Source organism: Podarcis vaucheri, assembly GCF_965113315.1.
Source record: "Podarcis vaucheri genome assembly, chromosome: 16".
NCBI classification, from domain to species: domain Eukaryota; kingdom Metazoa; phylum Chordata; class Lepidosauria; order Squamata; family Lacertidae; genus Podarcis; species Podarcis vaucheri.
In genome coordinates, this window is record NC_138754.1 from 15,228,753 (window position 1) to 15,254,054 (window position 25,302).

General features: G+C 51.0%; 4 protein-coding genes across 7 annotated transcripts in view; 2 read left to right on the top strand and 2 right to left on the bottom strand.

The window, feature by feature from the left end:
• Positions 1-25,302, bottom strand: part of LOC309521269 (uncharacterized protein) — a 104,693-nt gene that overhangs the window by 15,688 nt on the left and 63,703 nt on the right. The window lies entirely within an intron of this gene.
• On the top strand, positions 19-9,355 carry ZFPL1 (zinc finger protein like 1). Of its 4 annotated transcripts, none has more exons than XM_082203597.1 (8): positions 19-158; positions 931-1,069; positions 2,824-2,935; positions 3,360-3,553; positions 4,555-4,630; positions 5,128-5,307; positions 6,549-6,678; positions 7,502-9,355. In XM_082203597.1, the coding sequence occupies exons 2-8, from the start codon at positions 968-970 to the stop codon at positions 7,686-7,688; spliced, it is 981 nt and encodes a 326-aa protein (XP_082059723.1). In that variant the 5' UTR covers positions 19-158; positions 931-967; the 3' UTR covers positions 7,689-9,355. The 4 variants fall into 4 exon arrangements, with proteins under 4 accessions (XP_082059723.1, XP_082059725.1, XP_082059724.1 ...); XM_082203599.1 differs by having other exon boundaries at positions 44-145; XM_082203598.1 differs by having other exon boundaries at positions 76-189.
• TMEM262 (transmembrane protein 262) lies at positions 9,260-13,420 on the bottom strand. The gene is made up of 3 exons (XM_082203612.1): positions 13,023-13,420; positions 11,071-11,170; positions 9,260-9,512 (listed from the first exon to the last, which is right to left on the bottom strand). The coding sequence occupies exons 1-3, from the start codon at positions 13,194-13,196 to the stop codon at positions 9,436-9,438; spliced, it is 351 nt and encodes a 116-aa protein (XP_082059738.1). The 5' UTR covers positions 13,197-13,420; the 3' UTR covers positions 9,260-9,435.
• VPS51 (VPS51 subunit of GARP complex) lies at positions 14,192-23,554 on the top strand. Its single transcript, XM_082203569.1, has 10 exons — positions 14,192-14,399; positions 15,420-15,549; positions 15,825-15,971; positions 16,235-16,454; positions 17,006-17,750; positions 18,742-18,957; positions 20,246-20,464; positions 21,149-21,270; positions 21,991-22,078; positions 23,142-23,554. Exons 1-10 carry the CDS (start codon positions 14,208-14,210, stop codon positions 23,400-23,402), a joined length of 2,340 nt encoding a protein of 779 aa, XP_082059695.1. The 5' UTR covers positions 14,192-14,207; the 3' UTR covers positions 23,403-23,554.

The following is a 25,302-nucleotide window of genomic DNA, read 5'->3' on the forward strand; positions in this document are numbered from 1 at the left end:
TGACGCTGGGGATGATGCCATCAGAGCGCGTCCTCCCCGGAAGAGACGTGGCAATAGGGCCAACAGGCGAAGGCATCGTCGTCCGCCCTCCCTCCTCCTCCGCCTTCCTTCCTCCCGTCATGGCCACGCCTCTTCCCCGGAATCTGTAAGGGGAATCCGTGAGTATCGGCGGACCTTCGCGCGGGGCCGGTAAATAAGGGCTAGGGCGCCAAGGGATCGCGTCACTCGGACGCCTGGGTTCCTTTCCTGGTGGAGTGCAGGAGTCCTGGGTTCCTGGCAGGGCGGGGCTGCAGAGGAGGGCGCCCGGATCCCCTTCTGTGAAAGAGGGGCGGCAGTGGGGCGATCACTGCTCCTGGGTTCTTCGCGGGGCGTGAGCGTCGCTGGATCCGGGCGGGGCGGCGGCTGGGATGCTTGGCTGGAAGAGATGACGATTGGCATATGGGTGGGGGGGGGGGAGAGAAAAGCTTCTGTGATTTTTAAACATCCCAGTCTTGAGGGTGCTTTCGTGGAGATATCTCCAGTGCGCCTGAGACTAACTTGGGTAGTACAGTACTGTATTTGTGTGGGCAGAGTATTGCTCTCTCCGTGGGGTGATTCTGGTATAGCTCCTCTATAGAGTCGTAATAGTTGCCTGAAAGATCAGGGAAATCAACAGGTCTAGCTTTCTCTGTTTTTGCAGCGCCATGTTCCTCAGTGTTACCTGCTGTGTTTTGGGGTGGGAGGTGGAGGGGAGAGGGCAAATGTTGTGAGAGCATTCAGATGGTGGCAGTGTAGATTCTGGACTTTGTTAGTGAGGAACTTGCAGGAATTGGAGTTAATGATGAAGACTTGGGGTGTAGGTTGTGCTTTGCTAATCTGGTATCTAGGTGGGGTTGGAAAGCCTTCACCCAGGCAAGGCAATAATCCCTCTTTCTTTCTTTCCTTGCCTAGCTTTCTTTGGTCTTGAGTTGGCACTGTATTTGCCATCATGGGGCTTTGTAAATGCCCCAAGAGGAAAGTCACCAATCTGTTCTGTTTTGAGCACCGGGTGAACGTCTGTGAGAACTGCATTGTTGCTAATCACGCCAAGGTAAATGGGAACACTGGATTAAGGGTGGAGGGTTGAGACTGGGCTAGAGAGTTACCTTTTGCCTGGAGGCAATGTAACCTTGGAAAAGGGGGAAATGGGGATTTTAGGTTCTCGTCTTTCTCCCTTTTCCTGCTCTTGTTAGAAACACGAAAGCAGAATGTTGAAAAGTATTTGCCTTTGTGATGGGGTGTGTGAGAGGAACCTGCAACATTCAAGATTTTGGGCTATAACTCCCACCAGGGCATAGCTGTCAACCGTCCCTTATTTGGCAGGAAACTCCCTTATCCCAGCGCCGTGTCCCACTGCTGTCCCTTATTGATGATGTCCCTTAAATTTCCCGGGTTTCAAAGGAAGCAGCTCCTCTCCCTCCCTCCCTGCTGGCCAGGGAGGAGGGAGGCTCCAACTGTGTTGCTTGGCTGCCCGGCCCGCCCCCCTCCGGCCTCCTCTCACCAGCCTTGGCCCCTGGAAGCCCCTCCCCGCCAGGACTGAGGAGCCAAGAGAGGAGAGTGACGGCAACCATACAGAAAGCAGTTCGAACAGAGGAGGTCCATGGAGGCAGGGGCAGGTGTTCCAAGGGCTAACCATAGAGGAGGAAAGCGGAGGAAGGACTGCAAGCGTTTCTCCCATAGATTTGTAGTTGTAGATTAGCATAGATACTCTGATCTGCGGGTTTACTTTGGGCACTATTTTCCCCCTTCCCTTCCTCCTGCCCCGCCTGATGGAACTGAGAGCTACAGATGGAGCATGAGAGAAAAGATACAGAACTGCAGCAGCATCTTCGTAGCTTGGACTTTGTTTTGTGCGAAAAGTGGTTGCTGCTTGTAGTTATTTAATTGCAGTGTTTTATCAGCCGGTGTCTTGAGCAACAACCTCTGGAAACGAAGGGCTAAAAACCAGTGCTGCATTCCAAAATTATCAGGTCCCTTTTAACTTTGTATTTCATCTGGTTGACTAAAATCCCTTATTTTGGCTGCTGATCCCTTATTTTCAAGGCTGCTGTTTCCTTATTTTCAAATCTGTACATTGACAGCTATGCACCAGGGGCACACGGGGATGGTGGGAGTAGTAGCTCGAGGGCCACGGCACCATCTCCCCTTCCCTCAATTGTTGCTTTATGCTACCTTTTCAGAAGTGTGATGAAGTGCCTCCTGGGCATTGATTTGTATGCTGTTCAAACATTTGATGCAGAAGGCTGGCTTTTTGTTGCCCTTATCATCAGCCTTCATTGGCTTTTTTTTACTGGAGCTTGGAAAGTTGGTAGAGGGAAGAACCTAGAACCACCTCTGTATCAACAGCTACTGGGGCCAAAAGAGCCAGTCCATATGATCTCTGTCAGTCGTTCCGAGGTTTTTCCCCAGCTCTCCTGCCCCCTTCTCTTTTTTTAACTTTTTGTCAATCTGCGTAAAGCTGCAGTTGCACAAATGATATCACCATAATATGTGATTTACCTGTACGTAATAAAGAAATAGGGTTGGTTCTGATTCAGTTATGTGACTGTCTCCTTCCTTCAGTTTGATAATTTCCTAAGCACCCTTTTAGTAACACCTACTCTGCACCAAGTTCAGACCTCTCAGACACACAAAAGTAGGCTGTGTTTTCCTTTGGGGATCTTACTAGACCTGAGCATCTTTAGAAAACTATGTTATTGTTATCATTATCATTGTTACTAATATCCTAAAACTTTGGTGCAACCACACTTACCCTGAGCCTAATTCCCTCTTGCCAAGCATTTGCCTCTCTTTTTATTCTTCTAGTGCATTGTCCAGTCATACCTGCAGTGGCTTCAGGACAGTGATTACAATCCCAACTGTCGGCTGTGCAATACACTTCTCTCCACTAAAGAGACAGTCCGGCTGGTCTGCTATGGTCAGTAAAAGTTCTCTACGCTCTTAGGTGTGACATCCATCCATGAAGGTCTAAGCTCTGCAAGCAGTAACTCTGCTAAACTTAGCAAATCGTCCTCCTGAGGCCATCCAGAAAATCCCCCCCCCCCCACTGGACCTTGAAATGCCACTGCAGCAACTTTAAAGTTGGCTTCATGCAAATAGAGAGGCAGGAAAATGTTGATTGTGGAAAGAGGGTGGGGTGTTTGTGGGAGATGCCCCCTACTCTGAGTCTGCCAGAAACCTGTAGTTGGTTAAGGCTACTGGGAGGGGGAAGCTACAGTTCCCAGTATTCATTGTGGGAAGTCATGTGTTTTGGATATGCTTTAGCTGTATGGTGTGGTTCTGCTCAATCTGTCCCCATGCAAAGGTTCGCCCTAACAGATCCCCCGTCCCCGTTCCTGTAGATCTCTTTCACTGGTCCTGCCTCAACGAGATGGCCAACCAGCTGCCGAAGAATACTGCCCCAGCTGGCTACCAGTGTCCCAACTGTCAGGGCCCCGTCTTTCCACCGGCCAACCTTGTCAGTCCAGTAGCATCAATACTGCGAGAGAAGCTGTCGATGGTGAATTGGGCTCGGGCTGGCCTTGGGCTCCCACTGGTAAGAAGCAATTCCAGCATTTTTGGTTTTTGTTTTATTCTAAGGAGGGCTAATTGAAGGCATAAGAAAAGCTTGGTTGGATCAGGCCAGTGACTCATCTGTTCCAGCATCTGTCACCGAGGCCAATAGAGCATAGCTATGAATGATTTAGATGGGACGCGGGTGGCGCTGTGGGCTAAAGCCTCAGCGCCTAGGGCTTGCCGATCGAAAGGTCGGCGGTTCGAATCCCCGCGGCGGGGTGCGCTCCCGCTGCTCGGTCCCAGCGCCTGCCCACCTAGCAGTTCGAAAGCACCCCCGGGGGCAAGTAGATAAATAGGTACCGCTTACCAGCGGGAAGGTAAACGGCGTTCCGTGTGCGGCTCTGGCTCGCCAGAGCAGCGTTGTCACGCTGGCCACGTGACCCGGAAGTGTCTTCGGACAGCGCTGGCCCCCGGCCAATAGATGTGAGATGGGCGCACAAACCCCAGAGTCTGTCAAGACTGGCCCTTTCGGGCAGGGGTACCTTTACCTTTACCTTTATGAATGATTTGCCTAGAGCCTGCTGCCAGGTAGAGAAGTTCTTGCTGTTTTTAGCTTCTGGGATTGTCTTGTGAGGAGGAAAGAACGTGATGCAGTAGTCAGCAAAACATCCTTGATGGGGAGGGGGACTCTGCAGTGGGCTCTTCATCAAACAGATTCCCAGATGGCAGTTCCCTTTTTCCTTTCCCCTCTCGGGGACTGGACCAGTTCCATGTTTCAGCATGTGCAAACATCTCCCACTTGGGTAAATCCAGGGTGTTTGTATCTGTGGACAGACAGACATATCCAATGAAGTGAAGGGTCAGCTTCAGGGCATCTCTGCGAGCTGGAAGATGAACCTCAGCCAGGCCTGCTGGACTGAAGGCATAGATTCCAGGGCCAGAGGACTTTCTGCACCCACCCACCCACCCGCACGTTTCTTCTGCCCGCTGTTGATTTTCCTAATTAGCCTTAAATCTGACTTTTGCTTTCATTCTGGTCAGATTGATGAAATGGAGACAGTCCAGGAAGCGGAGCCTCACGACACCGCAGACTACACAGATTGGTCCAGCTTCACCGGTGAGTATTGCCGGAGTAGGAGGAGCCAGACACTGTGACAGCTGTTCTGTCTCTTGGCCGCTGGTCCCACCCCTCTGGCAGGGTCTCCTGGCATGATAACACAACTCCTTTTCTCTGGAGGCTTTGTGAGCGCAGAGCATTCAAGGTGCCCCACTCAGGGAGACAGCTGTGTTTAGGAACTAACTGGGGAAGGGGTGGCATTTTGCAATTCCATTCCCGTTGGGAGATTTCCTACCCCTCTCTCCCATGAGCATTGCAAGCAGGAAAGTTGGGGAGAGGGCTTACCCTGATAGCAGCCAGAATCTCTGTGTTTGGTGGAAAGGAATTGCCGTGGCCTCACACTGAAGACCTTGCCTCTTGAGGGAAGGGGCATGGCCCTGGCGACCCTGGGTCTCTGGCCTAAACTTGTGAAGAAGTGTCTCAATCACATGAACCAAGCTTGCTCTCTTCCAGCCTTGCCTCAGTGACCTCTCCTCTCTTTCTCGCCCCATATCCAGTCCTCAACTCAGAGGAGGCTGTACAGCAGAGCCCCCATTCGGCCTTCTCTTACGGTTCAAGCGCAAGCTTCCCCTCCTCCCAACAACAGCAAAGCATGAACAACGGGGCGGTGCAGGAGCATCAGCACACGGTTATCAGCATGAATGCTTTGTCCAATGACCCCGTCACCATTAACGCAGGTAGGCACACAGGTGGCCTTTCATCCAGGGAAGGGTGCCTGGGGGGAACAATGCTATCTCCTCTGCGATGGAACGTGGGCTGAGGAAGAGCATGGGATCTCCTGCCTTTTTGCTTTCTGCCTTGCTGCTTGTGGCCCGTTCCTCTCAGATGTGAAGCTGGCAAATCAATTGAAATTGGCAAATGGGGCAAATTGGATTGTGGGAAGCAGGGAAAGGAGACTTCTCCCATCCTACTGAGGCTGCCAGTTGACGGACAGATATTTAAGATGGACAAAAGGAAGAACTTTTTACAGCACAGACCACACATAGTTGGATACACATCTGCCTTCTTCATGGGTCTCCCTGCTGCTCCTCTTTTGTTGATTGTCTCCTTGGCAACCTCACCCCAGTAGCGCCCCTTGATCAGTGGCAGGAGCCAGAGGGTGCTGCTCTTCAGTTCCGCAGTCCCAAGGCAAGCGGCAAGTTGGAGCCAAATGGGTTTCTGGCATGGAGGGCAAGGCAAGCAACAAGGAGGAGAGACATGCCCATGCCTGGCACGCAGGAGGTCCAGAGGTCCAGGGTTCAATCCCTACTGGCATCTCCATTTAAAAAGAGGATCAGGGAGCTGCAGTAGCAGCAAGAGGTGTTGGGAAGGCCATGCCTGCCTGCCTGGTGGGTCAGTTCTGCTGGTCAGTGTGTGCAGAGGCAGCAGCCTTTGACTCATCTGAGCTGGGACAGGGCAGCTTCTGGGATGCCTCCTGGGTCATCCTCATTCTAATAATAATAATTATACCTTTATTGTCATTGTACAACCTGTGTACAATGAAATTAAATGAGCCTCACCCCCCCAACACTCAATCTCTTATTGAACAACACACCATCTTGCAAGTCAATTTTGCTATGTTATTTTCCGTTCAACAGCCTAAGAGCCCACAGACAGAAGTTATTTTCTAGCCTGTTGGTACGGCTGATTATACTTCTATATCTCCTGCCTGAGGGTAGAAGATTAAAGAGGTGAGGGCCGGGGTGTGAGTCATCCCTGAGAATTTTCTCGCTCTCCTAATGCAACAATCCCTTGCGATGTCATCTAATGGACTGAAGGGACAGCCCATGATATCATGTGCAGTATTCACCACCCTCTGTAGAGACTTTCTGTCCATGGCATATCAGGGTTTGTAAAATGGGTTAGGCCTTTTTTGTGCGGATGGGTGGCCTTTTCCAACCCATTTTCTCTATGCTATAATCCGCTTCTTTTCTGGCAGCCTCCTCGCCACGGAAAGTGTATGACACCCGGGAAGGCGGGGGCAGCAGAGCTTCTGAGGCTCACGTGGACTTTGACGAAGACAAGTACCGCCGGCGGCCAGCGCTTGGCTGGCTTGCCCAGCTGCTCAAGTAAGTTTGGAAGACGCTGCAGCCATTCAGAGTGGGACTGGCCAGAGACACGGGGGGGCTCCTGTTCCCATGGGGCTGATGTGGAATGTGGAAGGCTTCTATACAGGCTGGCATGAGAATGGTAGAGACCGCAGATACAGGAAGAGTCTGGGCTTATACTGACGGAAGGCCAGGAAGCCTAAGTCCCAATAGGGAGGGGCAGGAAGCTGGGCTGTGGTGTGTATGCAAATGTGGGGACATACACACTCTTCTTTTTGTTTGTTTCTACCTTCAGAGAAGTACTGCATTCACATTTTCAAACACATCATTTGGGCTATGATGTTGTGCAGGAAGCCAAATTGAACCTCATAGACTGAGCTCTGTTTAGCCTTGATTCCAAATACTTCTCTCTGTCTCATCATCCCTGTTCTGAATTGACTCCTCCTTGTAAAGTGGAGAGGGCTGAAATCCACCTAGCAGGCTGGGAGGCACGAGGTCTGTCTCTCGCCCCAAACTTTCCAAGCTTCCCTCCTTTACCTTTTTATTTGAGCTTATAAAATGTTTAAATTGAAATATGTTCAACCTTCCAATTGCTTTCCCCCCACCTTGGATTGTGCCACTGAAAGCAGGCACTTACTTCTTTAGCTTACTTATTAAGGAACTCCTTTCAGAAAATGCCTTGTTCCCTACTATACTGTCCCTAAGGCTTTCTTCCTCAACTGTGTCCTCACAGCAGCTCAGCTAATGTCTAGAAGGAGCTCACAGTTCACCAGTTTGGATTTCACCTCTTCCCTGCTTGGAAGGAGCTCTTGCTAACACTTTCTCTCCTTCCTCTTGCTGTCAGGAACCGCTTCAGCTCTAGGAAGCAGCCCCGCTCCATGATGCAGAGGTTCGTCATCCTCCTCCTAATTGGTGGAATTGGTTTCCTGACCCTTGTCATCATCATGATGAAGGTGGGACGGGCCTCTGCCGACCACGACCCCAACTTGGACCCCAAGTTCAACCCACACATCCGGGTTGGGCAGGAGTGAGTGGGGGGGGCAGCCTCTTCCCTGCTGGGCTCCCTTCTCTGTTCTGGGCTCCCCTGCCCGCTGCTGGAGGAAGTTGGACTCAGGAGAGTCCTAGAATAACTCTTTGGTTGCGATCTCAGCCCCTCCCAGGAAGAAGCAGGTGACCACGGCCACTCCTGACAGCTTGGACAAAGAGACTCTGGTGATGGAGTCGCCCTCTTCCTTCTGTCTTCTGCAAACTCAAGCTGGAGCTGGGAACTCTTTTTGCATTTTTGGGGGGCCCCAGAGAGCACCCCACCCCTTTCCTGCTGCATCCAAATGCCAGGATGGTCACAGGCGGGAGAGGCTCTCTTTTCCTGGGCATCTCCCCATGACACTACAGAGAGGAATAACAGTTCAGTGGTCTGCATCTACTTTTTCTGACTACCACTCAATGGAGTACCCCCAGTCTTCCTCCGTTCACTGATGTGAAATGACAGCTGCTGAGTCAGCAGAGGAGCTCTCTCGCTCTCCCCCCCCCCATCACACACACACACCAACCCCCAAAGTTTCATTGGCTTTCTTTCTACCGAAGTTAAAAGCCCAACCTCTTCGCTCAGCTTTTACTAGCAGCTGAGATACTCTCTTTTGTTTTTCTCAGCTTTGATGTTCATAAAGGAACTATGGAAACCAAGCACTCCCCACGCACCCCTGCTCCCTCCCAGTGCCCTGTAACAGTGTCGGTAAAAGAGTGGGACCAAGTGGGGGTGGGGAGGAGTTTCCTCCCTTTGCCCAATTTGGGGTGGGAGGGGGTTTCAGTAATAGGCTTCTGCTGCTTCAGACCCGCCTCGGTCCTTTGCTGTGGGCTACCTGAATTCCATGAACATAGGGAAGCCCTACTTGGATCTCCTTTTGGTCCTGGCAGGGCTGGTGCGTGGGGGCCCAAGCACTTTACCTAAGGCAGTTGTTTTTCCAGCACAAGGGTCTGCACCATCCCCGATAGCTTTCCTTAGCACAGCTGTAGCCCCAAGGAGCAGGTGCCTGCTTCTTGCAGAGTCCATCTTTGCCCTGCCAAGTGTGCACCTCTCAACAGGGCGTTTGCAGCTGGGGAGAGCACTAGGGAGGAGGGAGCAGAATCCCCCTTACTACAATACTCTGGCAGTAATAGAGACATGGATAAATGGCTCATTGTCAGCTCAGCAGAACGCTGAAATAGCAGAAATCTAACTGAAAGCTGGCAGCACAAGTGGGGTTTGTTTTTCCTGCTTTAACAATGCAGTGGCTGGGATCGGGGGTTCCATGTTAAGTTTATTGTGGCAGATGTGATGCCTGTGTGGCATTATATAAAGGGCTGAGTTGGCCTTGCAATCCCAAGCACCATCTCTCTCTGCTCATCCACCCCCCAGATCTCATGCTGCAAGGCTGGTAGCAGCTGGGTGATCCTCAGACCTTGCTCTTCAACTGAGAGGTGCTGGCCCCATTCATAGCAGTTTGGAAAGGGAGTGGGGCACACAAGCCTTCCCATGATCCCTTGCAGCAAGGAAAGGTTATTTGGAGGTGTCTGACTGGCATTGCCCCAGCAACGTGACTGTGTGGCTCACTGACCACCTCAATTCTCTCTTGGTGAAAATACAAGACTTTATTACACCTGAAGCAATAGACCTGTTTGTTTGTTGGTGTTCCATTAAACTCTCTTGGTTAACCCGAAACTGTATTTGCTCCCTCCCTTCTTCCTTGGAGGCAAACGGGAACAAGCCTGGGGAGTGCCCCCCCTTTTGAGAATCGCTGCTTAGTACTGTTCCTCTCTGTAATCAATGGTGGCATACTCCATGCTGAAGCGGGCAAGGAAGGCGGCAAAGTTCAGGGCTGGGCAGAAAGGAGAGGAAGGCATCAGTAATCATTTCAGTACAAACACTGCTTTTTCCCAATTGAAAGATGGACATCTGAAGTCTGACATCCTCCACACAACCTAGGCCGATGAGTTCTTTCACAGTTCCTTGTGTGCTACAGACATGCAGGCCCATTGGGAATGTAGCGCTAAACCATGGTTTAGCTCTATGGTAATAAGCCATGGGCTTGCATATTTCCCCTTTCCCTCTCCGCTGGCATGGCTCCCATGAGGAAATTTGAAGTACCCACTTTCAAACTATTTAGAATTCCTTGCTGCTTCTCAGTTTGGTGGAACTCTGGTTAGCTTAAACTGTAACCTGAGAAGCTGCCTCAACAAGAGTTAGGCTATTGATCCAGCCAGCTGAGTACTGTCCCCAATCCATTGATTTGTAATAGCTCTCCAGGGTTTCAGATGAGGGACTTTCCCAGCCCTACACAGAGATGCTTCCGAGGACTGAACCTGTAACCTTCTTTCTGCATGTGCGGCAGGTGCCCTGACACTGAGCTGCAGCCCTCTCCTGGTTTGTTAATAAGCCAGGACCACAAACCAACAACTTGATAGTGGCAGCACCATAAACCATGGCTTTGATCCTACATTTCAAAGCAAAAGCAGAAGCTTCCAGTCTCTTCACTGCTTTGGCAGAGGAGACTCGTTCACAAACCACTAACATCATGCGGAAAAGTACGTTGTGGCAGGGGAGCTGAAAGCGCTGATGGAAAAAAGTGACTCCACTTCTCCCACACACAATGGGGGTGGGAGGGACCCACTGCTTTGAAGCAAGCAAGTTTATGCATTTCTGGGTATGACAAAATGTAGAATGACTGGCAGCAGCCTGGGAGATCAGGGGAAGCCCTCGCAGAAGTTGAGCCATTCAGTATGGAGTTTGGGCTAGAGGACTGGGTCTTATGTCTGGGAAGCATCAGGGGAAACCTTGCTACCCCAGGGCCAGAGTTGGCTTCTGCTGCGACATGAGGCGGCACCTTCTCCTTTGCAGCAAATGTGACATTCCTAACTGGGCCCACCTCTTTCCACCACCAATAATCCCATCTGAAGGCCCATCCCTCTAAGCTCTAGCCACACTCCTCCTCCTCTCAGGGTTGGGTTCTTTTGGAGGTGGCTGTTCCGACTTGGAGATGGGGACACTGTGAGTGGATTCCTTTTGTCCTGGTTCATTGGCTAGAGCTGGGGCAGGTTTTTCAGTGTGCATTTTTCTATGAGATCTATTTCATGAGCTTATTAGTAGAAATCAACAGATGCCAGTAAGTATTAAGCACCCATGGACGATGTTAGTGTTTTTTGCTTTGTTTACTAAATAAAAGCAAAATAAACCTGCTAAGTTAGATCACTTTTTAGAGCCTCATAAAACATTATGATGGCAAAATAATAATAAAAACCCTGCTCTATGGAAATTGCCCTAATTTGCACAAAGGATTCCAATTCAATCTTTCCCAGAAAGCTCACATCACTGGGCTTGAAGGGAGCCCCAGAATATGTGGTGGGTCCCCATCCCTCTAGTTCCCCAACTTGCCTTACCAAAAGATGTCATGGCAATGTACATCAGCACATCATCGTCTGCTTGTAAAGTGTAGATCGCTGCCAGCAGTGCCCAGTAGAAGCTGGTTGTATGTGAGGACTGCAGAAACCAAACAGAAGGAGCAGAAGTGATTTGTCTTCAATGATGGAAAAGTGGGAGAGGGGAATCATCTCTATACTCTGATGCACTTCTGTCTGGGGGATTAAGATGGAAGGGGGCAAATGGGACACTTTTCTAGATGCTTATTGCAAACCCCCACTAAAGGTAAAGGTAAAGGTACCCCTGCCCGAACGGGCCAGTCTTGACAGACTCTGGGGTTTGTGCGCCCATCTCACTCAAGAGGCCGGGGGCCAGCGCTGTCCGGAGACACTTCCGGGTCACGTGGCCAGCGTGACAAAGCTGCATCTGGCGAGCCAGCGCAGCACACGGAACACCGTTTACCTTCCCGCTGGTAAGCGGTCCCTATTTATCTACTTGCACCCGGGGGTGCTTTCGAACTGCTAGGTTGGCAGGCGCTGGGACCGAGCAGCGGGAGCGCACCCCGCCGCGGGGATTCGAACCGCCGACCTTTCGATCGGCAAGCCCTAGGCGCTGAGGCTTTTACCCACAGCGCCACCCGCGTCCCTAAACCCCCACTACATTTGTGGAAAAGTTAGCTTAGAATCCTAGACCACATACCCCAAATCTCTCCACATCCATTTAATCTGGAGTGAGTCTCAGTATGCTGGTCATATTCAAGAATTTTTTTCATTAATTTAGAGTCAAGGTTAACCTTCCTGGTTTTCTATTTGCAATGCTGAATGCAGATTCAGCAGTGCATAAAATTAAGTGCACCCATGACCACCAAGTCAGGATGTTTGAAACAGAGACAGGTAGAAGGAAGGGCGAGCCCTACAGTGGGTGACTGGCAATATTTTATGTATTTATTTTCTTAGCACTATTTTTATAGACTGCCCAATAACAATAGAAACATTTAGGATATAAATAGTAAAGGCAAGAATATATAATGAAGAGTAACAAAATGCCACCAACAGAATTAAAAACATCAACCTCAAACTCAAGTAACACTAAGAATATTTTAAAACAGTTTTCAGGATTTAATTTTTGAAAGAAAGAGTTGATGGTGCTGGAAATACGACAAAGGAGCTTGTCTGTTTTGGCAGAGCAGTCTACAACTGAAGTGCTATCACTTCTAACTGACCATCTTATCCTCCTCAAATTTGTCTTGTCCCCTTTTAAAACTGTCCAGGTGTGTGCCATCACCTACATTTTATGGTAGTTAATTCTCTCATTCACCCGTAACATGAGAGCCAGTGTGATGTACTGGCTAGAGTGCTGGACTAGACCCCTGGAGGCCAGGGTTCAAATCCCCCCTCAGCCAGTCACTTCCTCTCAGTCTAATCTACCTCCCAAGATTGTTATGGGGGTTAAATGGCAAGAAGGAGAAGTGTGGATGCCACCCTGAGCTCCTGGGCTTCTCTTATTCAGTCTTCACTGGATGATCCCACTGGGTTCTTGTATTGCAGGAGAGAGAAACTCCTCTGTCCACTTTCTCTACATCATGTACAATTTGACACACCTCTATCATGTCCCTCTTCAGTGCTTTTAAACCTAAACTAAAAAAACTCAAGCATAGTGACCTTTCCTCCTAGGGGAGTTGCTGCACGCCCCTGATCATTTAAGTTGCCCTACTCCACCTCTACAACAACCTTTTTGACAAACAGTGACTCTTGAGATTTGAAAACACAAATTAATGCCAATTATTTATGAAGGGACAGTGTGTCAATGTCCATCCTGATGGGTTTGGTACTTATGCACCAGAACTCATCCATTTTCTACATTCGCAAGCACCACCAGGGAGTTTTTCTTGTGTAAGCCTCTTTGAAATGACTGCCTGCAAAATAGAGGAAATGTGTGAGAGAGAAAGGGAGAGAGAGAGAGAGCTTTTTACCAATAGCACTACGGTAAAATGGAAGCTCATGAGGTCCCCCCTTTGGGAGACGAAGAAGTGATACAGGTCACCAATGAGAACACCTGTGTGAATGATGAGCATAAGGATAGAGCCAATGGTGTAGATGACTTTGCTTGGGAAGGTGATAGTTATGAATGGATCCTTCCAGCTCATCCTCTTTCTGCCCCTCTGCAGTTGGCTGCTTCATTGATTTAGAACCCTGAGGAAGGCAAAGCACATTCAGACAGCCCAGCCTCTGACAGATGCAGATCCTGGCTTGCTGAAGTCATAGAGACTCTGAGGTTCCAGAACTCTTGGCCTGGGGAAAGGCAGCCACGGGCAAGAGAGTGCTGAGGTGCAGCAAGGTCCCTTTGGAAAGCCAAGTTGAGGAAGAATAAGGAAGAGGGGCTGGGCAACCTTGCAAAGTCCCAGGAAGCTGGAATCCTTGACCCCAGCTGCTTTCGTCAAGCCTCACTTTCCAGAAGACGGGCAGAACCTTCCTCCAGATCATACAATGCGGGGTGGGTCTCTGGCACTAGGGCAGGCTGACCCCTAACCCTTTTGTGACCAGGCAGCACCTCCTCTTGCCCTCCCTCCATGCACAGAAGCCGAGATCTGACTTCAATGTACCTGCCTCAGTGCCCCTGGGGGAAGTTAGTTCCCTTGGGGGAGAATGAAGAATTTGCTCCTAAAGGGGGGGGACCCCGAGACCCCGCCAGCCCCCCTTCCGAGTCCTGTTCAGTGGAGGGGGGGGCCTCCCGGGGGGCGAGAGAAGCGTTTTCAAGGAGTTGTCCCTGTGCTGCTAGGCTGGGCGCGCCCCGTGTGCCTCAGGGGGTGTGGGTTTTTTTTGGGGGGGGGGCTCCCTCCTCTTTTCCACGGGCCGGCTTGGGAAGCCGCCGAGCGCTGACAACGTCCCCAGGCAGCGCCAGGGTTGCTTTTTTTCCTTAAGCAGCTGCAGCAGCTGGAGGAAGAGCCGGAAGCGGAAGCGCTTCAACAAAACTTTATTGAGCGTCCGGTCTCCATAGAGACGGGAAGGCCTTCCCTGGGCCCGGTCGCAACAAAACTTTATTGTTCCCGGAAGTGGAAGTTGTTGTCGTTGACCGGTGCCGCCCTCCCCTCTCCGGTCTCCCCATCCTCCCCCAACCCCCACCCCACGGCCAAACACGCACTCATACGCAGCGGGTCATGTCGGCGCCTCAGGCGGAGCGGGGCCCCGAGGGCGCGGGCGGCAAGCGGAGGCCGCACGGGATGCTGAAGCTCTACTACGGGCTGCCGGACCCGTCTGGGGAGGCCTTGGCGGGACCGGCCAGGGGGGATCTCGGGGGCCCCACCGACATCAACGGCCCCCACTTCGACCCGGAAGTCTTCCTCACCAAGGTGAGGGGGGGGCACGGACGGGCAGATACACTCTCCGCGCCTAGCAACACCCTGCCCAGTGGCGAGGTCTCCATGGCAACCCTCTCTGGGCTGGCTCCACCGTCCCGTCTCGAGCTGGCCCGTCCCAAAACTCACTTGTTCCGGAAAATGCTGCTTTGCTTTCCCAAAATGCTGAGCACCTTGAGCTGAGTGTCTCTGGGCACGAGCAGAGTGCCTTTTGCCTCGAAGGGTTAGCATGTTCACAGATCCAGATTTCACTCCGCGCAAAAGATCGCAGGGTTCCTCATGGTGAAGAAGGCAGTCTGCTATTACTGAAGCATTGGACCTGAGAACAGAGTGCCTCTGGTAATCTGCAGAGTGCCATCTCCAAAGGATGCCAGACCTGGTCTTGTGTTGTGGTAAAGAGACTAAGCTATGAATCAGCAAATCCATAAGAGGATAAGGAGAGCATAAGGCCACTGGCCCATCTAGTCCTATTCTCACAGTGGCCAACCAAAGGGAAGCCCCCAAGCAGGTTCTGGGCTGATAGGCTTATCCTCTCCTGTTTTGGCTCTTACTTCCATCCTGAATTCACTATGAGCCCGGTTTTTGAACCAGGAAGGGCAGGGTATAAATAAAAAGTTTATTATTATTTATTATTATGTGTTCCTTGGTGTTGGCAAGCCACTCCCTCAGCCTCTGTCTCACCAACTGCAGTATTGGGGAGTAAAAAAATAAATAATCTCCTTTTAAAAAAAACGAATAACCCAAACAAGCATGCATAACGGTAGTGTGTTGCATTTCACTTGCAGCAGCTCAGTCACCTATTGACCTGCCTTATCCAGAAGTCAGACTCTTGCTCTGTTTAGCCCAGATCTTAGCCCTGCAGCCGGTGATCCTTTCGAACCTAAGGCCTTCTGTACACAAAGGAAGGGCTCAATGATTAAACGGGGGCGGAGGAGTGTTCACAAGGATAGCCAGAGGAGCATTGGCCAAGTTCAGTTTGCTGCTGACAGCACCCATCTCTGTTGTGTGTGACAGCTGCGAAAAGAATGCCCCCTGGCCCAGCTGATGGACTGCGAGACAGACATGGTGAAGCAGATCCGATCCTTGGACAGTGACATGCAGACTCTAGTCTATGAAAATTACAACAAATTCATCTCGGCAACAGGTAACAGGAAGGCTTGGCGGGGGGGGGGGCGCGGTGCGGTCCTGGAAAAGTTATATTTGTGGTTCACTTCCCTCTTCCAGTTTATTATTATTTAGATCAGGTGTGGGAAACCTGCAACCCACAGAACTTCCCCACTCAGCCCTCAGCTTCCTCCCCATCTCAGCCCCACCCTCTGCGCAGCCAATCAGCTTAAACAGACAGCTTCTGTTAGTGCCAATGGAAGAAAATGCTTTTGAAGCAGACTCTTCCTAACATTCTCACGTTCCATTCTTCAGACACAATCCGTAAGATGAAGAATGACTTCAAGAAGATGGAGGATGAGATGGACTGCTTGGCAGCAAACATGGCCGTCATCACGGAGTTCAGTGCAAGCATCAGCAGCACCTTGCAGGATCAGCATGAGCAGATCACCAAACTATCCGGTGCGATACCACTTCTCTGATTGCTGCTAGTGTGCGACAAGGGTGTCAGGAGCCCATTGGAGCTGATGCAAAGATGGCTGGGGAGGGCACCAGTTCAGTGGCAGAACATCCACTTTGCATGTCGGAGGCTACCTGTTTAATCCCTAGCAGCTCCAGGAGGAGCTTGTTGAGTGCTGGAAGGTGGGGTGGCACCAGTTGGGGTTTGGGGCTGCAAAGCAGCTTGCCTGCCCTGCTCTGACTTCCTCCCTCTCTCTTGACCCCAGGTGTTCACGCGCTCCTACGCAAGCTGCAGTTCCTGTTTGAGCTGCCGGCCCGCCTGACCAAATGTGTGGAGATGGAGGCCTACGGGCAGGCTGTGCGATACTACAGCAAGGCCCGCTCCATCCTCCACCAGTACCAACATATGCCTTCCTTCCGGGGCATCCAGGATGACTGCCAGAAGATCATGGCTGACCTCGCTCAGAAGCTGCGCGAGAAATTCAGGTAGGCAACAGAAGACATCAGGGGAGCTGTTGCACTTGACTGTTTGCTACAAATGGGGCTGTGTTTGGGGAGGTCTTGGGGACTGAAGCAGTGGAGGCTGTGAGCCAGAAGACTTGGCAAAGAAGGGTGGCTGCTCTGTGATTCTGCTGTGCATATTTAGATTAGCTTAACTGACATGGTTTCCTTTCGAGGAATCCTGAGGTTGGAGAGGATTCCCCAGAGCCCTACAGTTCCCTGGGGGGAAGAGAATGGCTGCAGGGAGCCAATGTGGTGCCATAGTTGGAGTGCCTAATGAGGAGCTGGGGTTCAGGTACACCACCACCCTGCTCAATGCAGCCCTGAAGCATGCTGGGCATACTGGCCCCCCTCACTATCTCTCAGCCTAACCTACCTTGTAGGATCGTTCTGCATTTATGAAATTTCTGGGGGGAAATCTTCTGTGTCGCCCAGGACTCTTGGGAGGAAGGGTGGAATGAAAATGTCACTTAAGAGGAGGAGCCAGTTTAAAATCTGCAGCTTAGCTCTCAGAGCCTTCCTTCCTGCCTCCTCAGGGATGGGGGCTCTTGCGCCAAGGACTTAGCGGAGTGTGTGGAGCTGCTGCTGCAGCTGGGCGAGCCCGCCGAGGAGCTGTGCGATGAGTTCCTCTCTCATGCCTGCTGCCGCCTGGAAGCTGAGCTGCGAGCCCTGGAGGCGGAGCTGGGTGAGGGGCAGCTGGCCACCCCAGCCACCGACATCCTGGAGTTCACCGACCGTGGCTGCAACAACTTTGTCAGCAACATGTGCCTGGTGATTGCCTCGTACCAAGAGCTGTTTGTCAGCCGGGAGGGGGCCCGTGAGATTGCCAGCATGGCCCATGACAAGCTGGTGGCCTTTGTGGACGGCCTGATGGAGCGCTACTTTGCCCTGGTGGAGAGGCGCATCCAGCTGGAGCGGGGCGTGGGCGATAACTCCCTACTGGTGCGGGCCCTGGACCGCTTCCACCGCCGCTTGCAGGCTTTGGTCAAGCTCTTGCCCGCCTCACGGTCAGCGGCGGAGGGCACAGAAATCGTGGTGCGGGCAGCCAAGGAGCGCATCCGCCAGTACCTACAGGCCCTGCAGAGCTTCTACCTGGACTGCTTGACAGACGTGCGCCAGTCCTTGGCCGCGCCTCGGCTCATGGGGAAGGACAGCCCCAACCTGGCAGAGCTGCTGGGCACCATCTCAGCCTCCATCCTCAACCAGATCAAGTCTGTGCTCACCTACGTCCACCTCTTCACTGCCAAGGACATCACTTTCTCTAACAAGCCTTATTTCAAGGTAAGGGTAGAGAGAAAGAGATTTTGTTAGACCTTTCAGAGAGAAAGTTGCTTGCTGGAGCCTGGAGACTTGATACATCACAATAAATAAAAATGCATGGGTGCGCAAATGTAGAATTACATAAGGTAACCCATGGCGACACAAATTGTATGAGAGCCAAACCCTCTGTAGGCTTCACGACAAGAACCTTCCACTGCCACCAGAAACCCCATAAGAAACTCCTCCTTGGGTCCTGCTTTTGTAGGATGGACCTCTCTGATTTTGGGAGAAGCACCCCAGGATATCTCCCTTCCAGGGGTTAAGGCAGAGCTGGGTGTATTCAGCCTCTGTCTCTTTAGTTTACATTTTGGGATATGCAGCTGCCAGCCTGAAGCCTGCCTGCTTCACGATGGGGCCCCATAGCTGCTAGTCCTCATGAATCCCTTTTCATTATGCCCCTCAGCCACTTTCATCTCTGAAAGATCCCTGCATTGCTGGGAGTTGGACTAATGACCTTTGGGGTCCCTTCCAGCCATACAATTCTATGAAATGTCTGAAATGAGGTAAGGGCTCCTTAACCCTTCTTCCCCAATGTGAACAGCTGTAGTGGCTACCTGACAGTTCAGCGGCTGGTGGCCCCGTACTTGAACTGCCCCACATAGCTCCAGTCCTGCTATGTGATTTCTCTCTTAAGAAAAGCAAAGGCTCAAAGCTTTCTCACCGCCTATGAGCAATGGACTTTGCCAACATCCTCCACTTCAGGCATCCCTCCCGTTTGTCAGTGTCTTGGCTGACCCAGTGAGTCGTTGAGGGACCCGAGGGCCGAACTCAGGCAGAGCCTCCGTCCCTGTTCTTGCCAGAAAAGGAAGGGTTAAAGAGCCCCTTGGTTCCACCAACTCCCTGCAGTGCTGGCCCTGGAATCAAACTGTGGCTCATGTCAAGGCTGGGTGGCTGAGACTTTTTGCTGCAATGCCTCTAACTTTCCCCTGTGCCTCTCCTTGCTTTTTCCTAGGGGGAATTCTGCAGCCAGGGTGTCCGCGAAGGCCTCATTGTCAGCTTCATCAAGTCCATCTGCCAGACAGCCCGGCAGTTCTGTGAGAGCACGGGCGACAAGGGGGGCTCCACGCCCCCCACCCTGCTGCTACTCCTCTCCCGCCTCTGCCTGGACTACGAGACCTCCACCATCAGCTACATCCTCACGCTGACAGATGAACAGTTTCTGGTGCAGGTGTGTCACACGTGGGAAGAGAGGATGCTGGGAGTCATTTCAGGCTTGGGAGACTTAAATGGCCAGGGTGGGGGGCAGAAGGGGGCTGTGTTTCCTTTCCTCTGCTCAGAACCGAGTTCATTGAGATCTGAATAAGGCCTCAGCTGTGCCATTATTCCACACAACTATGAAACAAACATAGGGCTTTGTTCCCTCTTTATATATACAAAGAAGCACATTTTAGACCTGACCTGCCAGTTTTCTTTTAGAAGCCAACTACCAAACAAGAAGGGGGGGGAAAGCATTACACAAGCTCCGTAAACAGGTCTTTTAAAAAAACATTTATAACATAATATATAATGAAATAGCGGAAGCCAGAACTGTACATACTGTCCCATTTGCATCATCTCTCTCTCTGTGTGTAGCAAAGCTCGCTGGTTTCCTTATTGCAGAATAAGGATTGCAGTATGTGTGACTCATGGAACTTTCTCAGCCAGGGGGCAGCCCCAAAGGAGAAATCCTGGCTAGCTTGCTTCTGGGTTTTGGAGGGGTCCTTCCCTGTTGAGTATGTTGCTTGGTGTATTCAGGTGTGGGGTGGAGGTGGGGTCCCCCCCATATCACAGGGCCAGAGTCTCTTTCAAGGGAATTAATCCTATGCAGAGTAAATACTATTTATTAGAAATGCATTAGAATTGGATTTTGTCACTTTGGAAGAAGCTTGAAATGTAAGTATTGTGACCCCTGCATTCCACATGCGTTGGCTGAGAATGAAATGTGTAAACTCCATTTCTGGCACTGGTCCTCAGTGCCGCTTCTTTGTTGACTGTGTCAATTAGCTTTCCAGTCACTCCTCAGTCTTCCGGTCACTGCATAGGGCGCACTTGCTGCTTCCCCACCACCCCAGGAAACCCCTACATTTCTTGCCTCCCATAAAACATATACCGTATTTCATTTCTCCAGATGCGGTTCAGAAAGACGTAAATCTCAAACCATTCAGAAATAAGCAAAGCCTATCCAAATATAGCCTGTTTAGTATTGGTATGGTGTAGCAGTTAACAGCGTGAGCTTTGAGCCAGGAAGTCCCTGGTTCAAATCCTGCCTCTGCTGGGAGCCTGTTGTATGACATTGGGCAAGCCAGTCCCTCTCAGCTTTTCCCACCTCCAGTTTTGTTCTTAGCGGACTGTCCTGCCTTGTGCCGAGGCCTCTTTACGTATCTAAAAGCCCCTTGAGTTTTCCAGAGCCCCACATCGAGCTACCAAGTGTGCCACCCTTTTCATCCTCCTCCTGCTCTGCCTTGTCTCTGGACCAGGACCACTCTCCTGTCACCCCTGTCACTGGCTTGTGTGCTGAAGCTCGGGAAGCCGCCCAGAAGCTGCTGAACCACTATGTGAAGGTGCAAGGCCTGGTCATCTCTCAGATGCTGCGCAAAAGCGTCGAGACGCGGGATTGGATCACCACCATTGAACCACGCAATGTCCGTGCCGTCATGAAGCGTGTGGTGGAGGATGCCACCTCCATTGATGTTCAAGTGAGTGGAGGGGGGGGGGGAGGGATTTCAGAAAACCACCCGGTTCCAGCTTCTTACCTTGCCTGTAAATGGAAAGAGAGGGCACCATATGAGGAAGAGGGGGTTGGAATTTGGGGGTTTGTTCCTTTTTATCTATTTGTTTATTTGTAATGATACCTTGAAAATACCAGTTTCCAATGTATCTATACGGAAAGCCCATTAAAATTTTAAATCGGCTAATCGCCATGGAAAAATGTATACTTAACAGGTTACATAGGTTTGGCAGAATAGAAAAGTTCTCAGCAAGCGTTGGCACAGAAGGCATCTGCTGAATCTCTAGTGGTGGAGCGTTCCACAGGACTGGGCCAATGACACCGAAGGCTCTTTTTTTGTTGATGTCAAATGAGCCTCACCAACTCGGGGAATGACCAGCCATGCTCCTGTGGATGTTCTCAGTGATCGAGCTGAAATAGAAGAGCTTTGTCGGTCCCTGAGGCACCCTGGACCTAAGTTGTTCAGGGCTCTGTAAATTAATACAAATAGTAAATGGGCAGCCAGTGCAGCTGTTTTGACAGTGGTGTCATATGCTGCTTGTTACAGGGTAAGCATGGAGTGCCAGGGGTCCTCACTTGAAAGAGAGTGAACCTGTGCAGAGGCTCCCTCTCTATTCAAGTAACTGCCTCAAACGTTAATCTCCCCACGCAGGTTGGGCTTCTCTATGAGGAAGGTGTGCGCAAAGCCCAGAGCAGTGACTCCAGCAAAAGAACTTTCTCCGTCTACAGCAGCTCCCGGCAGCAGAGCCGCTACGCGCCAAGTTACACGCCCAGGTGAGCTGGGGAGGCAGGACAGGGAGTTTAAATCATCCCTAAGTCTTAAAGGAGCAGGCAGGGCACTGTGTGTATGTAATGCAACCTTGCAAATTGGCCCCTAAGAGTTTCTGGTTCGCAAGAATTGATGCTGGCTTGCCTGCCATGGATACAACACATGGTTATTGTGTGCCACATCAAAGACCAAAAGAACACAAAAGTGGATCTATCAGCTTCCCAGCTTGGGCTGCAGTCCTATTACCTGTTGATGACGTGGCCCAGCCAGCGCTGCAAACCCATCCCTGCTGCTTGCACTGGCCAGGATGAAGCAGGGTGGGATGGAGGAAAGACTGGCCCTCATCCCTTGTCTGTGCCAAGGCTGGTGCCACGAAGAGGCCCATATCAGGCTCGCAGCTGTCCCCTGATGGCAGTAGGGATGGCCCAGGATCCAGCAGACTCAGATTCACCCTACTTGCAGAAGGGTTCCTGCTGGCTCCTGTCCACTGTGTGGGTATGTTGGTGTGATGCTTCCCTTCTGATGACAGAGCTCTCTCCCCACAGCTGAGGCTGGTGGAACTCTGCAGGCCTGGGCAGAAGGAAAGAGATGTCCATCCAAACCTCTCTCCAGCAAGGCAGCTCAGGGGCTGGGGGATAGTGTGCTAGTCTCCTGGGCATGGCCCTTAGCCCCACAAGCATTCAGCCACTCTGTGTGAGCCTCATCTCTTCTCTTCTCTCCCCAAGCGCTCCCATGGATACCAACCTGCTGAGCAATATCCAGAAGCTTTTCTCTGAGCGCATCGACATCTTCAGCCCTGCGGAGTTCAACAAGGTGAGGAGCCTGCAGTGGCGTGCTCTGTTGTGCTTCCTCCAGCCAAAGCACGTGAGGTTGATGGCCTCTCTACAGGGGTGCCTGGATCTGCCTCTTGCGGAGATGTGCATGCACCCCACAGGGAGAGAGGAGCCATTGCCCTTGCCAACAGATGATGGGAGTGATCTCTTGAAAGGGTAGCAGGTTCCTTTTCTTGGGTTATTGCTAGATATATATGTATATATCTTTCACTAGGGCTGCAGTTGCAGCCTGAACCTCATTCGATTACACCACTCAGATCAGGAGAGAACCGTAATTTTCACAATATGTAGGGGAGGCGACCGTTTGGGTTCTCCCTCTCAGTGTTAAAGGCTAATAGTTCATGGAGCTCCAATCTGCTTCTCCCCTCCCAAAATGCCTGCTTCTCAGCGGAGCCCAGAATCAGAGCTTGTGGTCATCTTGGCACCTTTGCTGAATGAATCACCCGTCCTCTTTCAGTTTCTGAGCACCGTTTGGCTGCCACCAGGACAGAGGTGAATCAAGCCTTTATTAAGAAGCTTGTGATGAACATCCATAATGAAGGTCCTTAGTAAGACCTGGCCAGAATGGATGGTTAAGCTTGGCTGGTAAGAGCAGCCACATAAGTGCCTTTACTCTTGGGTCTTAGGCGTCCCCCTCTCTATTAGTTTTTTCTGTTTGTAATCATCAAAATTGACACAGCAATGTGTGATTGGGGCAGGAGGGCGAAGCCACAGGCAGCGGCATTTGCCTGTTTTGTTGTCACTCCTAGGCCAGGTAGGTTGCAGAACATTACCAATAAAGCAAGTGCAATTTAAATGAAAATCATAGAATAAAAACACAAAATGGCCATGCAAGAGGAAGGGAGGCACCCATTGACTTAACCAGAGGCCTGGCTGAAGAGAGGCAGAGTGAGCAGTTGTCCGAAACCATACAGTGATTTCAATGAGTACCTCCGAGGGAAAGTATCAGGAAAACATCCATTTGGGGGGCGGGGTGGGCAGATTTTTGGATCTTCACCCAGCTGTCCATTTTTTCATCCTCTTCATCCTCTTCTTACACTCAGGTCTCTGTGCTTACCGGCATCATCAAGATCAGCCTGAAGACGTTCCTGGAGTGTGTCCGCCTGCGAACTTTTGGCCGCTTTGGCCTGCAGCAGATCCAGGTGGACTGTTACTACCTGCAACTCTATCTGTGGCGCTTTGTCTCTGATGAGAACCTGGTGCACTTCCTGCTGGACGAGATTGTGGGCAGCACAGCCCACCGCTGCCTTGACCCCGTGCCCATGGAGCAGAGTGTCATTGAGGTCATCTGTGAGCGCGGCTAGGGCACGAGGAGGGGGCTGGACCGGGGGGAAGGGCAGCTATGTGTCTGCACTCTTGTTCCCTGCCATGTAGGGGGAGAACGGGAATGTCTGGCAGGTGAGACCTCAAAATATGTCAATGTGGTTGTGATAAATAAAGAATAACTTAAACCGTATTCACTGGTGAAGGCTATTTTGTTTCCGCAGCAGCCAGGAAACTGTAGCTCTGGGTAAAATTAAACCGTGTCAGTTGCTCCTTTTTGCATGATTTCATGAGAGCATGAGAAAAGTCCTGCAGCAGCAGCTGGGACAGGCCAAAGGCTCATCCAGTCCAGCGTCCTGTCTATGTGGCCAACCAGATTTGTTCATTTGTTCATATTGTTATTCCATTTATATCCCACTTCCTCCTTCCAAGGAGCTCAAGGTGGCATGCGTGGGTCTCTCCCTTCCTCTGGATTTTGACCAAACTAAGCCTCCTAGAACAAAATATACATCAGAAGACTTAGTTTGGTCAGAATCAGGTATACACTTCCAGAGTTAATGCTAAATACATTATACAGTGGTACCTCTGGTTAAGACCATAGCTGTCAAGTGTCCCTTATTTGAAGGGACAGTCCCTTATTCCAGGGCCATGCCCCACTGCTGTCCCTTATTGATGGATGTCCCTTAAATGATGTCCCTTAAATTTCAAAGGAAGCAGCTCCTCTCCCCCCCTCCCTGCCGGCCAGGGAGGAGGGAGGCGCCAACTGTGTTGCTTGGCTGTGTTGCTCACCCAATAAGAAGTCTAAGAATGACTGGGAGGTGGAGCTTGCATGCCTTGTGTGTGGCTAGTTAATGCAAGCTGAGGGTTATTTTGAATGCTGGACGCCATTTTGTTGCACGTGCTGCTGCAAACTTTGCAGTGCAAAGCCAGGCCAGGGAGCCATGTTAAGTTGAGGCTGCATAGGCCTTGTGGTGCATGTGATTCAGATTCTATTCAGTTGAATCTCTGGTTACAAAGTTGGTTGGACAGTGTTCTCAAAGCTACCCAGCATGAGTTTGACCAGACTGCAGGAGGACAGGAAGACTGGAGTGCCTGGAACAGGTGAGGCTGCAGGTCCCTTATTTTGGCGGCTGGTCCCTTATTTTAAAGGCTGCTGGTCCCTTATTTTCAAATCTGTAAGTTGACAGCTATGGTTAAGACCCTGATGCTGGGAAAGATTGAGGGCACGAGGAGAAGGGGACGAGATGGTTGGACACTGTTCTCGAAGCTACAAACATGAGTCTGACCAAATTGCGGGAGGCAGTGGAAGACAGGAGGGCCTGGCGTGCTCTGGTCCATGGGGTCACGAAGAGTTGGACACGACTAAACGACTAAACAACCACAACCTCGGGTTACATACACTTCAGGTTACATACACTTCAGGTTACAGACTCTGCTAATCCAGAAATAGTACCTCGGTTTAAGAACTTTGTTTCAGGATGAGAACAGAAATCGTGCTCTGGTGGCACGGCGGCAGCAGAAGGCCCCATTAGCTAAAGTGGTGCTTCAGGTTAAGAACAGTTTCAGGTTAAGAACAGACCTCCGGAACGAATTAATTACTTAACCCGAGGTACCACTGTACTGTATCTGGTAAATGAGCCACCATATCCACTAGAGGGCTGTTAAAATTTGCGTTCCAGGCTTTTTAGACTTGTCTACCCATGTACTAACTGAAACCCAAGGGGCAAATGGGTTGCCAGATGTGAAATATATTGGCAATATTTTCGGCTCTCCTATACCACTGCTTCTCCAAACTGCTGAACTCAGTTCTGGGCTGAGTTCAGGGATTTCATACAGAGGACTACAGTCTTACATTACATGCATGTGACATGCACAAGCTGAAAGGGACACGCAACATTGAAAGCTTAGGCCCTTCATTTCCCCCCTTCTTGAAACATGTTG

Coding starts and splice junctions, on each gene's coding strand:
- TMEM262 (XM_082203612.1), bottom strand. CDS start 13,196: ATGAGCTGGAAGGATCCATTCATAACTATCACCTTCCCAAGCAAAGTC. Junction 11,171..13,022: donor ATTTTACCGTAGTGCTATTG/GTAAAAAGCTCT, acceptor TGGTTTCTGCAG/TCCTCACATACAACCAGCTT. Junction 9,513..11,070: donor CATTGCCATGACATCTTTTG/GTAAGGCAAGTT, acceptor CTTTCTGCCCAG/CCCTGAACTTTGCCGCCTTC.
- ZFPL1 (XM_082203597.1), top strand. CDS start 968: ATGGGGCTTTGTAAATGCCCCAAGAGGAAAGTCACCAATCTGTTCTGT. Junction 4,631..5,127: donor AGATTGGTCCAGCTTCACCG/GTGAGTATTGCC, acceptor CCCCATATCCAG/TCCTCAACTCAGAGGAGGCT. Junction 6,679..7,501: donor TGGCTTGCCCAGCTGCTCAA/GTAAGTTTGGAA, acceptor TCTTGCTGTCAG/GAACCGCTTCAGCTCTAGGA.
- VPS51 (XM_082203569.1), top strand. CDS start 14,208: ATGTCGGCGCCTCAGGCGGAGCGGGGCCCCGAGGGCGCGGGCGGCAAG. Junction 21,271..21,990: donor GCGCCAAGTTACACGCCCAG/GTGAGCTGGGGA, acceptor TCTCTCCCCAAG/CGCTCCCATGGATACCAACC. Junction 22,079..23,141: donor GCCCTGCGGAGTTCAACAAG/GTGAGGAGCCTG, acceptor TCTTACACTCAG/GTCTCTGTGCTTACCGGCAT.